Below are 15001 nucleotides of genomic sequence, written 5' to 3'. Positions count from 1 at the left end.
GAGGCAGACAGCTCGAGAAAGGGGAGGGAAGAGTCAAAAATGGGCCAGGTACACTTGAGGGCAGGGTGAAGTGGATTTATCCTGTTTTTTTTGGGCCAGAACATATATGAGCAATTTCCACATTTTTGGATTGCTGTCACCATTAAAACAGAACTAGGGCAGCTTGACTGAAGACAGGACTTGTTTTGGGGCACAGTGCCAGTACTACAGCTGAGATATTGTCTGGTCCCTTTGCTAACTCCCTGCTCTCAAGTCCATTTCTTGATCTCATGTGATGGAAAGAACCTTAAAGATAAAGCAGATAATCTACTTGGCAAATCTAGCTAAACACAGCTGCAAGATTTTTAGCCTTGAACTTAGTACTCATATGCTGTTTCCCACTAACATTAAAAATGAGGATAATCTTGGAACCACTCCCACAATGGCTGCTCTGCTAAAACTTAACTTCTTATTGGTCTTTGCCAAAGTGCCAACTAACCCAAATGATTCAACCTCCACAGAAAGTCCCGACAGATGCTGCAACCTTTTTAAATCTGACACTCAAAACTCAAAATAAATCCCTACAAGAGAGGATCTATTGTTGGATTGAAGAATCGGGCCAACATTTGCAACACGGAAGTCTTAATCACTCATAGTTGGCTACTTTGGATAGGTATCATCACTCAATTGTCTGACACTGAATGAACTCCTAAAACACTACTTAAACTTTGTCTCCAGAGATTATCAGATAAAGATAAAAGAATATGGCTCAAAGTTTCCTCCAGTCTCCTGGAAACCTCTTGCCCACAGCTAATCAAAGAGAAGCAAGAACACTCCCTATTCTATTGAGAACCTTGAGGCCATGCACTAGAAACACACAGAAACCCTTGATAAGGAATGGACCAGTGCACCATAGCACATATTACCCAAACCCATACTTTTTGCCATTTCCTGCCCCACCTCCAAAAATAGGTTGAAGATCCCATACATCAGAACCCCAGAAGCTAAGTGGAGCACCTGATCTCAAAGATGAGGTCATGGAAATGACAATGTAATTAAATGAGTAATGAGATAAAGCCACAAAATGTTAAAAAAAGATTAGTGATACGTGAAAAATATTAATGAAACCCGCCAATGCCTAGGCTGGAGGCAATTCACATTAATCAATGAAGCTACCAGCACATCTTTGGAACATGGGAGGAAATGAAGCACACAGAGCAAACATGTGGTCAGAGAGACAATGCAAACTGCAATGAACACCCAAGGTCAGAATCAAACCTGGATCACTGGAGCTCTAGAAATCTGCAGCAGCAGCACTACCACTGCCACTGTATGAGTCTCAGTAGGGTAGAGGAACAAAGGTAAAAATTAATAAAATTCGTGGCCACAGGTTCAAAGATTCAAAGTACATTTATTATCAAAGTATGTATAAAGTACACAACTCTGAGATTTGTCCTCCTGCAGGCAGCCACGAAACAAAGAAACACCATGGAACCCGTTCAAAGAAAGTATCAACACCCAACGCGAATAAAATAGAACAAGTTTCGCAACAAGTGAATGAATAACACAAAGAATAATAAACATCAAAGTCCTCAAAATAGTCCAAGAGTGTTCAGTTTAGTTCAGTACAATTCAGTTGACATTCATTGACTGCAGGCCGCAGAGCCAGTCTGCACCGAAACGCTCTAATCAAATCACACAATTAGCAAGTAACCAGAAATACACAGAACATTAAACGCAGAGTCCTCCAAAAATGAGTCCACAGCCACAAGTTCAACAAAAGCAAATCCACAGCCATGAGCTACGCCAATCAACCCTTCCAGCTTGAGGAAAACTCCTGACTCTCCCTCCAGCAGCATCGAACAAGAGGGAGAGGGAGAGGGAGAGGGAGACCCGTCATACACAGGCAGGTGGCACTGAAACCCATTCGCCTTCCAGTCTCATCCTCATCGACTTCAATGTTGCTCAACGCTTTAATCAGCCTCCATTACTCCTCATTGATAATGAGTTCGCCTTTGGACTTTAAGCCATACACTCCACTCTCAATCTCATTTAGACCATAAGATATAGGAGCAGAAGTAGGCCAGTCCCCCATCAAGTCTTCTCCACCATTCAATCATGGGCTGATCCAATTCTTCCAGTCATTCCCTCTCCCCATACCCTTTGATGCCCTGGCTAATCAAGAACCTACCTATCTCTGCCTTAAATACACCCAATGACTTGGCCTCCACAGCCGCTCGTGGCAACAAATACCACAGATTTACCACCCTCTGACTGAAGTAATTTCTCCACATCTCTGTTCTAAATGAAAGTCCTTCAATCCTGAAGTCATGCCTTCTTGTCCTAGAATCCCCTACCATGGGAAATAACTTTGCCATATCTCATCTGTTCAGGCCTTTTAACATTCGGAGTGTTTCTATGAGACCCACCCTCATTCTCCTGAACTCCAAGGAATACAACCCAAGAGCTGCCAGACGTTCCTCATACAGTAACCCTTTCATTCCTGGAATCATTCTTGTGAATCTGCTCTGAACCCTCTCCAATGTCAGTACATCCTTTTTAAAATGAGCCCAAAATCGCACACAATGCTCCAAGTGTGGTCTCACAAGTGCCTTATAGAGCCTCAACATCACATCCCTGCTTTTATATTTTATACCTCTAGAAATGAATGCCAACATTCCATTCGCCTTCTTCACAACCAATTCAACCTGGGGGTTGACCCTTTAGGGTATCTTGCACAAGAACTCCCAAGTCCCTTTGCATCTTTGCATTTTGAATTCTCTCCCCTTCTAAGTAATAGTCTGCCCATTTATTTCTTCCACCAAAGTGCATGACCATACACTTTCCAACATTGTACTTCATTTGCCACTTCTTTGCTCATTCTCCTAAACTATCTAGGTCTCTCTGCAGGCTCTCTGTTTCCTCAACACTACCCACTCCTCCACCTATCTTTGTATCATCAGCAAATTTAATAACAAATCCATTAATCATTGACGTACACAGCGGTCCCAACACCATCCCCTATGGAACTCCACTGGTAACCAGCAGCCAGCCAGAATAGGATCCCTTTATTCCCACTCTGTTTTCTGCCAACCAGCCAAGTTCCACCCATGCAAGTAACTCCCCTGTAATTCCATGAACTCTTATCTTGCTAAGCAGACTCATGTGTGGCACCTTGTCAAAGGCCTTCTGAAAATCCAAGTACACCACATCTACTGCACCTCCTTTGTCTACCCTACCTGTAATTTCCTCAAAGAATTGCAGTAGGTTTGTCAGGTAGGATTTTCCTTTCAAGAAACCATGCTGGCTTTGGCCTATCTTGTCATGTATCTCCAGGTATTCCGTAATCTCATCCGTAACAATCGATTCCAACTACTTCCCAACTACTGATGTGAGGCTAACAGGTCTATAGTTTCTTTTCTGCTGCCTCCCACCCTTCTTAAATAGTGGAGCAACATTTGCGATTTTTCAGTCATCTAGTGCAATGCCAGAATCTATCAATTCTTGAAAGTTCATAGTTAATTTCTCCGCAATCTCTCCAGCTACTTCCTTCAGAACTCGAGGGTGCATTCCATTAGATCCAAGAGATTAATCCACCATCAGACCATTAAGCTTCCTGAGCACCTCCTCAGTCGTTAATTTTCACTGCACATACTTCACTTCCCTGACACTCTTGAATGTCCGGTATACTGCAGATGTCTTCCACTGTGAAGACTGACGCAAAATACACAATCAGTTCCTCTGCCATCTCTCATTACAATATATCCAGCATCATTTTCTATTGGTCCTATATCTTCCGTCAACTCTCTTTTACCCCTTATTTACTGAAAGGAGCTTTTAGTATCTTCTTTGATATTAGTTGCCAGCTTCCTTTCATAATTTATCTTTTCCTTCCTAATGACCTTCTTAGTTTCCTTCTGCAAGTTTTTAAAAGCTTCCCAATCCTCTATTTTCCCACTAGCACTGGCTTCCTTGTATGCCCTCTCTTTTGCTTTTACTTTGGATCTGATGTCCTTTGTCAGCCACTGTAGTGTTCTTCTTTCACTCGAAAATATCTTCTTCTTTGAAATATATCTGTCTTGCACTTCCCTCATTTTTCGCAGAAATTCCAGCCATTGCTGCTCTGCTGTTCTTCCTACAAATGTCCCTTTCCAGTCAACTTCGGTCAATTCCCCTTTCATTCTATTGTAATTTCCTTTATTCCACTGAAATACCGACACACTGGATTTTATTTTTTCCCTCTCAAATTTCAATGTCAACTCGATCATATTGTGATCACTGTTCCCCAAGGGTTCCTTAACCTTAAGCTCTCTTATCACCTCCAGATCATTGCAGAACACACAGTCCAGCACAGCCGATCCCCTAGTGGGCTCAACAACCTCTTGTAAAAAGCCCTTAGACATTTTACAAATTCTCTCTTGAGGTCCAGTACTGACCTGGTTTTCCCAATTCACTTTCATGTTAAAATCCCCAATGATTATCATGGCATTGCCTTTCTGACATGCCTTTTCTATCTCCTGTTGTAATTTGTAATCCACAACCTGGCTGCTGTTCGGAAGCCTGTATACAACTGCCATTACGGTCCTTTTACCCTTGTCATTTTTTAACTCAACCTATAGAGACTCTACACCTTCCAATCCTATGTCATCTCTTTCTAATGATTTAATATTATTTCTTATACACAGAGAACACCACCCCCACTGCCTACTAACCTATCTTTCCGATACACCATATATCCTTGGACGTTCAGCTCCCAATGGCAGCCATCCTTTAGTCAAGTTTCAGAGATGGCCACAACATCATATTTGCCAATCTGTAGCTGAATTTCAAGATCATCCATTTTATTCCTTATGCTGCATGCATTCAAATATAACACTTACAGTCCAGTGTTTGTTGCTTTCTGTTTTAACTGCACCACACCTCTATTGCCCTGTAACTCATGCCACTGGCTGTCATTAAGCCTCATCTCCTGCCTGTTCTTTGTATAATCTCAGATGCACGCTATCTTTGATTTATTTCTGTTTTACCCTTCCTCAATCTTATCACTCCGGTTCCCATCCCCCTGCGAAATTAGTTTAAAATCTCCCCAACAGTTCTATTAAATATGCCTGCCAGGATATTGGACCCCCTTGGGTTCAGGTGTAACCTGTCCTTTTTGTACAGGTTGTACCTCCCTCAGAAGAGGCCCCAATGATCCAGGAACCTGAAGCCCTGCCCCCTACACCAGTCTCTCAGCCACACATTAATACGCCTGATCATGCTATCCTTGCACTCGCTGGCACATGGCACAGGCAGCAATCCTGAGATTACTACCATGGAGGTCCTGTTTTTCAGCTTCCTACCCAACTCCCTGAATTCTCCTCCCTTTTGATATGCATGTCATTGGTACCAACATGTACCAAGACTTCTGGCTGTTCACTCTCTCCCTTCAGAATACTCTGTACCCGATCCAAGACATCCCGTACCCTGGCATCTGGGAGGCAACATACCATGCGGGTATCTCTATCAGGCTGATAGAACCGTTTGTCTGTTCCCCTCACTATGGAATCCCCTATGACTACCGCATTCCTCATCTTCCTCTTTCCCTTCTGCACCAGGGAACCAGGCTCAGTGCCAGAGACCCAATCGCTGTGGTTGTCCTCTATCAGGTCATCCCCCTCAACTCCATCCAAAATGAGATAACAATTACTGAGGGGGATGGCCATAGGGGTGCTCTCTACTATCTGAGCCCTTCCCTTCGCTTCCCTGACCGTCACCCACTTATCTAACTCCTGCAGCCTTGGGGTTTAATTCCCCCAGAGATAGCAAAAGCACTAGATCGCTCAGTTGGACCAAAAACCTATCATCAAAATGTAAATTACAGGCTCCAATTGCTTGCAGTTTAGTTGTAGAAACATATTTAAAAAGGAGTTTGATGAACTGTCTTTCAGGCATCACAGTTGGTCATGGGTGCCATCTTATTCAGAAAGCAAACTAAGTACTGGAGTTCAATTCTAGAGAACTGGGAAAGTTGTGCTAAACTTGCAATAAACCTTAAAGTTCTGGCCACCATTTCATGAAAAGCTCATGAAGGTAATTGAGAGGGCACAGAGATAAGTTACAAAGCTGATATCAGTAATGTGAAGATCTATGCACCAGGAGAAGGTGAGCATACATAAGAATATAAGAAATAGGAGCAGAAGTAGGCCAACTGGCCGGTCAAGCCTGCAGTGCCATTCAACAAGATCATGGCTGATCTGACCATGGACTCATCGCCACCTACCTGCCTTTTCCCCATAACCCTCAATTCCCCTACTCTGCAAAAATCCATCCAACCTTGCCTTAAATATATTCACCTATCACCTTGTGTTTCTCTCACCCCTCCCCCACCTTTTAAATCTACTCTTCATCTTTTTTCCCCCTCAGTGCTGCCGAAGGGTTTCGGCCAGAAGCATCAACTGTACTTTCTTCCATAGATGCTGCCTGGCCTGCTGAGTTCCTCCAGCAATCCGTGTGTGTTGCTTAAGTATATTTACTGAGGTAACCTCCACTGCTCCACTGGACAGAGAATTCCACAGATTCACCACTCTTTGGGAAAAGCAGCTCCACCTCATCTCCATCCTACATTACTCCCCCCGAATCTTGAGGCTATGTCCCCCAGTTGCAATCTCACCTAACAGTGGAAACAACTTTCCTGACTCTATCTTACCTATCCCCTTTCATCATTTTATATGTTTCTATAAGATCTCCTCTCATCCTTCTGAATTCCAGTGAGTACAATCCCAGGGGACTCAATCTCTCCTCATAGTCTAACCCCCTCATCTCTGGAATTAACTTGGTGAACCTCCTCTGCACCACCTCCAGAGCCAGTATATCCTTCCTCAAGTAAGGAGACCACAACTGCATGCAGCACTCTAGACGTGGCCTCAGCAGTACACTGCATAGTGGCAGCATCACCTCCCTGATCTTAAATTCAATTCCTCTAGCAATGAAGGCCAACATTCCATTTGCCACCTTGATAGCCTGCTGCACCTGCAAACCAATCTTCTGTGATTCATGCACAAGCACTCCCAAGTCTTTCTGCACAGCAGCATGTTGTAATCTTTTACCATTTAAATAATAATCTGATCTTCCATTTTTCCTTCCAAAGTGGATGAACTCGCATTTTCCAACATTGTAGTCCATCTGCCAGAGCCTTGCCTATTCACTTAACCTTTTTATATCTCTCTGCAGACTCTCCATATCCTCTGCACAATTTACTTTTCCACTTAATTTACTGTCAACAGCAAACTTAGGTACACTACACTCACTCTCCTCTTCTAGATCATTAATGTATATCATGAACAGTTGCTGGCCCAACACCGACCCCTGTGGCACAACACTCACTACTGATTGCCCACCAGAGAAACACCCATGTATCCCAACTCTTCGTTTTCTGTTGATTAACCAATCCTCTATCCATGCTAATACATCACCCCAACTCTATGTATCCTTCTCTTATGGATAACACTTTTACGTGGCACCTTTCGAATGCCTTCTGGAAATCCAAGTAAATAACCTCTATCTGTTCCCCTCTATCCACTGTGCTCGTTATATCCTCAAATAACTCCAGTGAGTTTGTCAAAAAGGACTTGCCTTTGCTGAATCCATGCTGCATCTGCCTAATGGATCCATTTCTTCCCAGATGCCTTGCTATTTCTTCTTTAATCATTGCTTCATGCATTTTCCCAATTACAGGTGTTAAACTAACTGACCTATCGTTACCTCCTTCTTCCAATCCGATGGGACCTGCCAGTATACAGAGAATTTTTCACTAAAGCCTCCACTATTAACTTCTGCCATTTCTTTCAGTATCCTGGGATGCATTCCATCAGGACCAGGAGACCTGTCATCTGTAGCCCACAAGTTTGCTCACCACTACCTCTTTAGGGAGAGCTCTCTTCTATTGTGTGTGCTGGGCTCTAGTGAATTGCTGGGATACTCTACTACTTTAAGAATGCTTTTCAGCCTAAGTTGCTGTTTTATCTGAAAAAGGATCATGTATTAATGAAGTTACTTCTGCATTTTAGATACAAGAATTGAGGAAATCTTTATCACACTTACAGGAAAAAAAATTCTGTTGTTGAAGATCAATTCTTACTCCCAACTTAATTTTGTCGTATCTATTTCTCATCTACACTCTAGCAACAATTTACAGTGGCCAATTAATCTACCAGCCTCTCTGTCTTGGGGATTCTGGAGGAAACACAGATAGCACCAGAAATTGGGATTGAACCCGAGTCACTAGAGCTGCAAGGCAGTCTCTACGAACTGCACCATTGTGACTCCTATAAGAGTGGTAATGTAACAGATTTACTCTATCAACGTTCCAAAATGGATGCAAAGGAACTCAATGATTTTAAAGAAATTACAAATATGGTATTTAAAAACGCAAACACGAGGAAATCTGCAGATGCTGGAAATTCAAGCAACACACACAAAATGCTGGTGGAACGCAGTAGGTCAGGCAGCATCTATAGGAAGAGGGACCTTCGATGTTTCCTGACAATGGGTCTCGGCCCGAAACGTTGACTGTACCTTTTCTTATAGATGCTGCCTGACCTGTTGCGTTCCACCAGCATTTTGTATATGTTACAAATATGGAATCTGTGTTTGTGTGAATACAAAGAATAGACTTTCAATTTGAAGACATAACTGAGACTAATGGATTTGTTTTTTATTCTAATCTTTTGATTATTGGTTATCAGTTCCAAATAAGTATACATGGTGCATTGATCACTTTTTAACAATTACTGTATCTTTAGTGCATAATTGTGCTCCTTTGACTATTATGCTCCAAGTGGTGTACAGTACAGATAAGATATTCACAACTAAGGCCTGTCACTTTTTTTTCCAGCAGATTATTCAAGATAATTTATCACCTTGAAAAAGGATCAAGATGCTGAATAACTGAAGTGTCATTCTACATAACGTGAAACACACAGGAGGTAACTTGTGAGGATAAGTTTTACACAAAGGATTTTTTTAAATGGAATGTTCATTATAATTCACAGATGATGCACATAACATAAACTGTAAGGGATTAACGCTTGCAAAAGTATTTGTTATTTGAAAATACATAACCAAACTGTTTCAACTGGAACAAACTAACCTGTACACAAGTGACACCTGAACTTGTGCTGGCAGGTGGTTCCCGGGTCACTTCAGGTGCAGTCTCCGGAACCCTGACTCGCACGTGGTTAATGACATGATGTAGATTTGTTGCTATGCTGGTTCCATGGAACCAACTGTCAGAACATCGCTCTTCACCAAACATTTCCTGTGAGGAAAGTTAGTTATGTAATCAGCCGTATTTTCTCAAAAATGATAAATGAACGCAAATGAGAACTGCAATATGACTGCACAGCTGAAATAAAATTTTAAAGAGAATCATCTTCACAAACAAAAAAAAAGAGGAGAAAAATGACCCAGATTTTAGTTCCAATAGAACAAAACTGTTCCTTTGTGTCATCATTACATAGTGGGAGTGACCAAGACTTTGGAACTTTTGTACATATAAGTTCAGATGCTCAGAGACTGATCACAGAATCTTATAGAAGAGGAGGCAACCAATCAGCCTTCATGACTGTGCCAACCTTTTGATAAAGCTAATCAATTAGTTCCATTTCCTGGCCTTGAATTTCCTCCACATAACATTTTCAAACATCCAGTCAATTCTTGTTCATAAATTAACTTGTTCCTCCCAGCTACAGAAAAGAGGAAAAAATATTCAATTAAAGGCCATTGGGTCACTTAGGTTGTTGTGGACACATACCAGCGGCTAATTTTTACCCTGCATTGTTTTGCAGGATTGCAAAATAAGATTCAAACCATTACTTACATATTTGATTATACTGATCTTTAGCCAGTCAGAAGGGGAAAAACTGTTAACTAGTGTCCCAAACTATCTTCTGCTATGGCACCTGCCCATTGCTGCAGAAAAGAAGCCCCGAAAGGCAGTGTGAATTTAGAGATTTATTTGTTCCTGAACCAGGAAATTTGACAATTGATCTGCATTCTACAAAGTCAATGAAGGGGCCGGGGCACGGGGGTAGGTTGAGAGGGAAATAGTAAATAGAACATTTAACTTGACCAAATCTAGTGTGAGTGGGTTTGAAGGCACAAGGGCACAATTGTGGGAGTGTGTGTTCTTAAACTTTATTTTTAAGATTTCCAAATTTTTCCCCAATGTTTCTGAATAATAAGCATTCCATTTCAGCACTTGCTTTGACAAATGCTTAGACTGGTCGGGGGGTTGGGGGGGGGAGGCTTCATCAAGTTCTTTGTAAGAGAAAAAGACTTACAGCGAATGAACCATAGCAATGCATTACAATATACTATTTGGGTGAAAAATCAGACTCTCAGTGAAAAATTAATGTTACCCAACAAAGCAGGTGATATATTGCATCCAAGTATTAATATTAATTACAACATAAATACTTCCACTAACATGTGCTCAAATAATTCCAAATGTGCTGAACAGGACATCAAATCAGTCCCACCAAGTGTATTGGTTCCAAAATCACTTTATTAGATGGAGGAGAAAGATTGGAGCCAGCAAGAAAGGCACAGTCAATTGTACCATTCTGTTGAAGTTACAGGTTTCCCCCGCCACCCGAAGGTAGAGTGCTCCTATGAAACAGTTCGTAAACCGAAATGTTCTAAAGTGAAGAAGCAGTTACCACTTATTTATATGGGAAGAATCTGTGAGCATTCGCAGACCCAAAAAATAACCTACCAAATCATGCCAAATAACACATAAAACCTAAAATAACAGTAACATATTGTAAAAGCAGGAATATGATATGATAAATACACAGCCTATATAAAGTAAAAATACTTTTCTACAATCATTGCCGCACTGTTCTCTGTAGTGAAGATCTCATGCAAGCGCTCTCGGCAGAAACACGGTGCAAACGCTCTCGGCAGAAACACTCTCTCCAGTAACCTTTAAGCTATGAAGCTGCCAAATCATACCAAATAACACATAAAAATACACAGCCTATATAAAGTAGAAATAATGTATTACAGTGTAGTATCACTTACCAGAATCGAGAAGTCAGCACCGAGCACACTGATGATGGTGTGTTAGGCTGAGTCGTCGGAGGTTGGGGTGGTGCAGTGGTTCCCAACCTCTGGGCAGCGAACTGATACCGATCCGCGAAGCATGCAGCGGTAGCCGGAATGCACCCAGCACATCTTTAAGAAAAAAGCTGAAATAAACAAGCTAATTAATTAGATGCCTCCCAGAAGGTAGATGTCAGCCCAGATCAGAGGCAATTGCCAATTGCGTCGCCTCTGATCTGGGTTAACATTTACGTGCCGGGCGGCACCTAATTAATTAGCTTGTTTATTTTGGATTTTTTCTTAAAGATGTGTTGTGTGTGTCCCGGCTACCACTGCATTCTCCGCAGCAATGTATCAGTCCGCGGCCCAGGGACTGGGGTGGTGGGACACTGGGGTGTCATCTCATCGTCGTCTGTTTCCATCAGGGTAGGCAGGTCATCTTCTTCTATGTCTGCCTGCCTCGATGCCGAAAATCGAGGTTCGTCGTCCGCTGTGGCTGATGTGGAAGGCTTGAAAAATGACAGTATGCTTGACTGCTTAGCCTCGCACATTTTTCTATCACACAGTTCTTTGTAAGCACTCAAACCATCCTGCAAATTTGCCCTTAACCAACGTACCCTTTCAAAATTAAAGTCGTACTTTTCTGCAATCATTGTTGTCAATTTCAGCGAAAATCTCACACAGTTGCTTCATGTTCAGTTCCTGGACACTTCATTTTCAGTCCATTCGCTACTGCATTCGGTTTCGATTCTTATCCTTTCCTCTTCCAATTGCATCAGCTCTTCATCTATCAGTTCTTGGTCATGGGATGCCAAAACCTCTTCAATATCATCTTCATCAACTTCCACAAGTCAAACTCACTTTGTCCTTACTTCGTTCACCACGATCAAAACGCTTAATTATAGCTAGTTTTACGCTAAGTGTAACAACCTTACGCTAAATGAACAAGCTCTTTTAGGCTTTTCCGATACCAGAAAACTCATCTTGCTAACAGATGCTCAAAATAAATCGACATAAAGCACAGATGCCCACAGGCACATGTTTAAGCAATGCCAGCTAGAATGCAGTTCCGGGGGAGGAGCTTGGCTGCTCGGGGCGCGCGCTGCCTTTTTCGCGTGCTGTCTTTTATCATAACAGTGAAAACACCCTTCGTTACCAAAAACAGGTAACTAATGTAGGTCTTTCGTAACAGCGAGGTTTCGTAAAGCGAACGTTTGAGAAGGAGGGGGGAGACACCTGTATTTAATTTTCTAACTGCACCCAAGCAGATGAATAGTTAGTAATTTTTTTTTACACTTCACATTTCACAATCAGGAGACTTTACAAGATCAGGAGGTAAAGTACTCATTACAAAACACCCTGCTTTTGACCTCGTCCTGTAGCTACATTGTAACTAAAGTTCATTATCATTGTGGGCAAGAACCAGCTGGCCTTTATCAACATTATATTGATTGACACGGTTGTTTAAGATCCCTGTGGCACAAATGTTATTCATCAGTCTCAGCCTTGATCTTGATTAGGTCCAGAATATGCTGCTGCCTTATTGGATGAGTAAAGAAAGGATCAGTACAGATTCCCTCTTGACTACATGATCTTCAGCTTTCTGATTGGGAGATCACTGTCAGCGCGAACAGGTAATAACATCTCTGCAGGACTAGCAACACAGGCACACCTCAAAGTTGCGTGGTTAGCTGATTCCCTGCTCTCCCTACACTCATGACTGTGTGGCTAATCATAGGTCAAATGGCACCTATAAATTCCCCAATGTTGCTACTTTTGTTGGTAGATTCTCAGATAGCGATGAGGTGATAAACAAGAGTGAGATAGTTCAGCTGGTTGAGCAGCGTCGCGTCAACAATCTCACACTCAACATCAACAAGAACAAGGAACTGATAAAGGACTTCAGGAAGACAAATTTAAGAGAACACACACACCAGTCCTCACTGAAGGGTTAGTGGTGGAATGGATGAGCAGCTTCGAGTTCTTGAGCATCAACAATTCAGAGGCCCAATACACGGACTAGAAGGGCCGAGATGGCCTGTTTCCATGCTGTAATTGTTAATTGTTATATTGATGCAATCACAAAGAAGGAGTTCAAGGAGATTTGGTACAATACCAAAGACTTTTATAAATTTCTACAGATGTACAGTGGGGAGCATTCTGACAGGTTGCATTACCACCTCGTATGGCAATCTCAATGCTCAGGATTGCAAGAGGCTGCAGAGAGATATAGACTAAGCCATGTCTACAGCAGGTACAACACTCTCCACCAGCAAGGGCATCTTCAAGAGGCAGTGCCTCAAGAAGCACCATCCATTATGAAGGGCATTCACCTTTTTTCATTCCTACTATAGAGGCCTGAAGACCCATACTCAATGGTTTAGGAACAGCTAATCCAAATGGTCCATGAACAAAACCTTGCAACTCCATTTTTAGCGATTTATTGTTGTAATTCATAGATTTTTATGTCGTTGACTGTACTGTTGCCACAGAACAAAAAAATTAATGCATTTGTCAGTGATAATAAATCTGATTCTGACTATACATTAGCCTAGCTGCAAGTCTCTGTTTCTGAGACAATGTCAAAGCTGCATGATAAACAACAGTGCAATTGATAACTGACTGTCATATATGCTTTCCCTGCACTTTCCTGAAATGCCTTGGAATGATATGACAACATTGGAGTTGCTGTGTAAAATCTAACTAGATTAGTTAGATTTTTGGTCTATTTAGAATCTACAATTATGGGAATCAAGCAGCAAAAAATAAGTTGAATGATTAGGTCATCCATGATCTTAATGAATGGCAAAACAGGCATGAGGGGTTGAAGGGCCTTCTCACACTAGTGTTTTTTTTTTAATTTGCCACAGTACCCAAGGTTTTGTCAAATAAAACTTGAAATGCAAGTCTACTTGAAGAGTTACGTATCATACAAATCATTGTTTTAGTCTGCAAAGACTGAATTAGCAATGTAGATCATTATTCTTTCTAAAACTGCACAATTTTATGCCTGAGATTCTTTGCACACAATAAAACTGGATTTAAGATAAAAGCTGGTGAATTTTCTAATGGACGATTTCCCATTTATGTTGGTTGAAGGGTTTTGTACCACATCTGAGGCAGAACACTTGCTCAATTGCCTGAGGGTACCAAGGGTATTCAGTTGTAAAACAAGTAGTTATCCTACCTGTCCAAGTAGTGAACGACAAACATACATTGCCACTCATCTTAACTCTGAGAATAGTTTAGGTAATTTTTGGTTACTCAGGGGATAAAATAAAGACCTGAGATTCATCTTTTGCTCAAAAGATAAAAGATAAAACTAGCTAAATTTGCCACGCCAAAAGAAGAGCTTTTAGTTTATTGAATCAAGGAAAATTCTAATATCCTACCATTGTATATTATTAATCAATGCAGATCTATTTTTAATTTTGATATACTCTTTTACTAAATCATTAATACTTTCCTTTGTATTATCACCAATTAGATAGCAACAAATACTTAAATGTTGCTTTGACCTGCAAATCAACTGGCTGCATGTAAGGCTCATAATTTTAATAAAATTTTCTGGCTTTAACTCAGTACTCAGTTAAATCTTTTTTCTCTTTTATTGCAAGAAAATAAAAGCTATGTTCCTCAGAACACTGGAGACCACGTCACAGTTAACCTGCAGATTTTCGATCATGATAGACATACTGGTACAGAAAGTTTGTAATATAACCTCAATTTCAAGCATAAACAGCAATTAGATAGCTTTCTGCAGGGCAGGAGTACATTTTCTAGGAATGGAACCCATCTCACTTTATAAATCAGGGGTCACCTATACAGTACAACTGGATAAAAATTTATGATGATAGAAGACAGAAGAGGCATTTAATGTAATTTGTCAGGTCTTGATTCATACAAGCAAACCTCCAAATCATTAAACCCTCAATCT

At 41.3% G+C, this 15001-nt stretch overlaps 1 protein-coding gene across 4 annotated transcripts in view; it reads right to left on the bottom strand.

The window, feature by feature from the left end:
• Positions 1 to 15001, bottom strand: part of ubr3 (ubiquitin protein ligase E3 component n-recognin 3) — a 230487-nt gene that overhangs the window by 137845 nt on the left and 77641 nt on the right. For all 4 annotated transcript variants that reach the window (XM_063052208.1, XM_063052206.1, XM_063052207.1 and 1 more), the window contains one exon: positions 9110 to 9277. In XM_063052208.1, the coding sequence (XP_062908278.1) occupies positions 9110 to 9277 (168 nt within the window). The remainder of the gene's footprint in view (positions 1 to 9109; positions 9278 to 15001) is intronic.

This window comes from Mobula hypostoma, chromosome 6, assembly GCF_963921235.1.
Source record: "Mobula hypostoma chromosome 6, sMobHyp1.1, whole genome shotgun sequence".
NCBI classification, from domain to species: domain Eukaryota; kingdom Metazoa; phylum Chordata; class Chondrichthyes; order Myliobatiformes; family Myliobatidae; genus Mobula; species Mobula hypostoma.
This window is presented reverse-complemented; position numbering and strand designations above follow the sequence as displayed.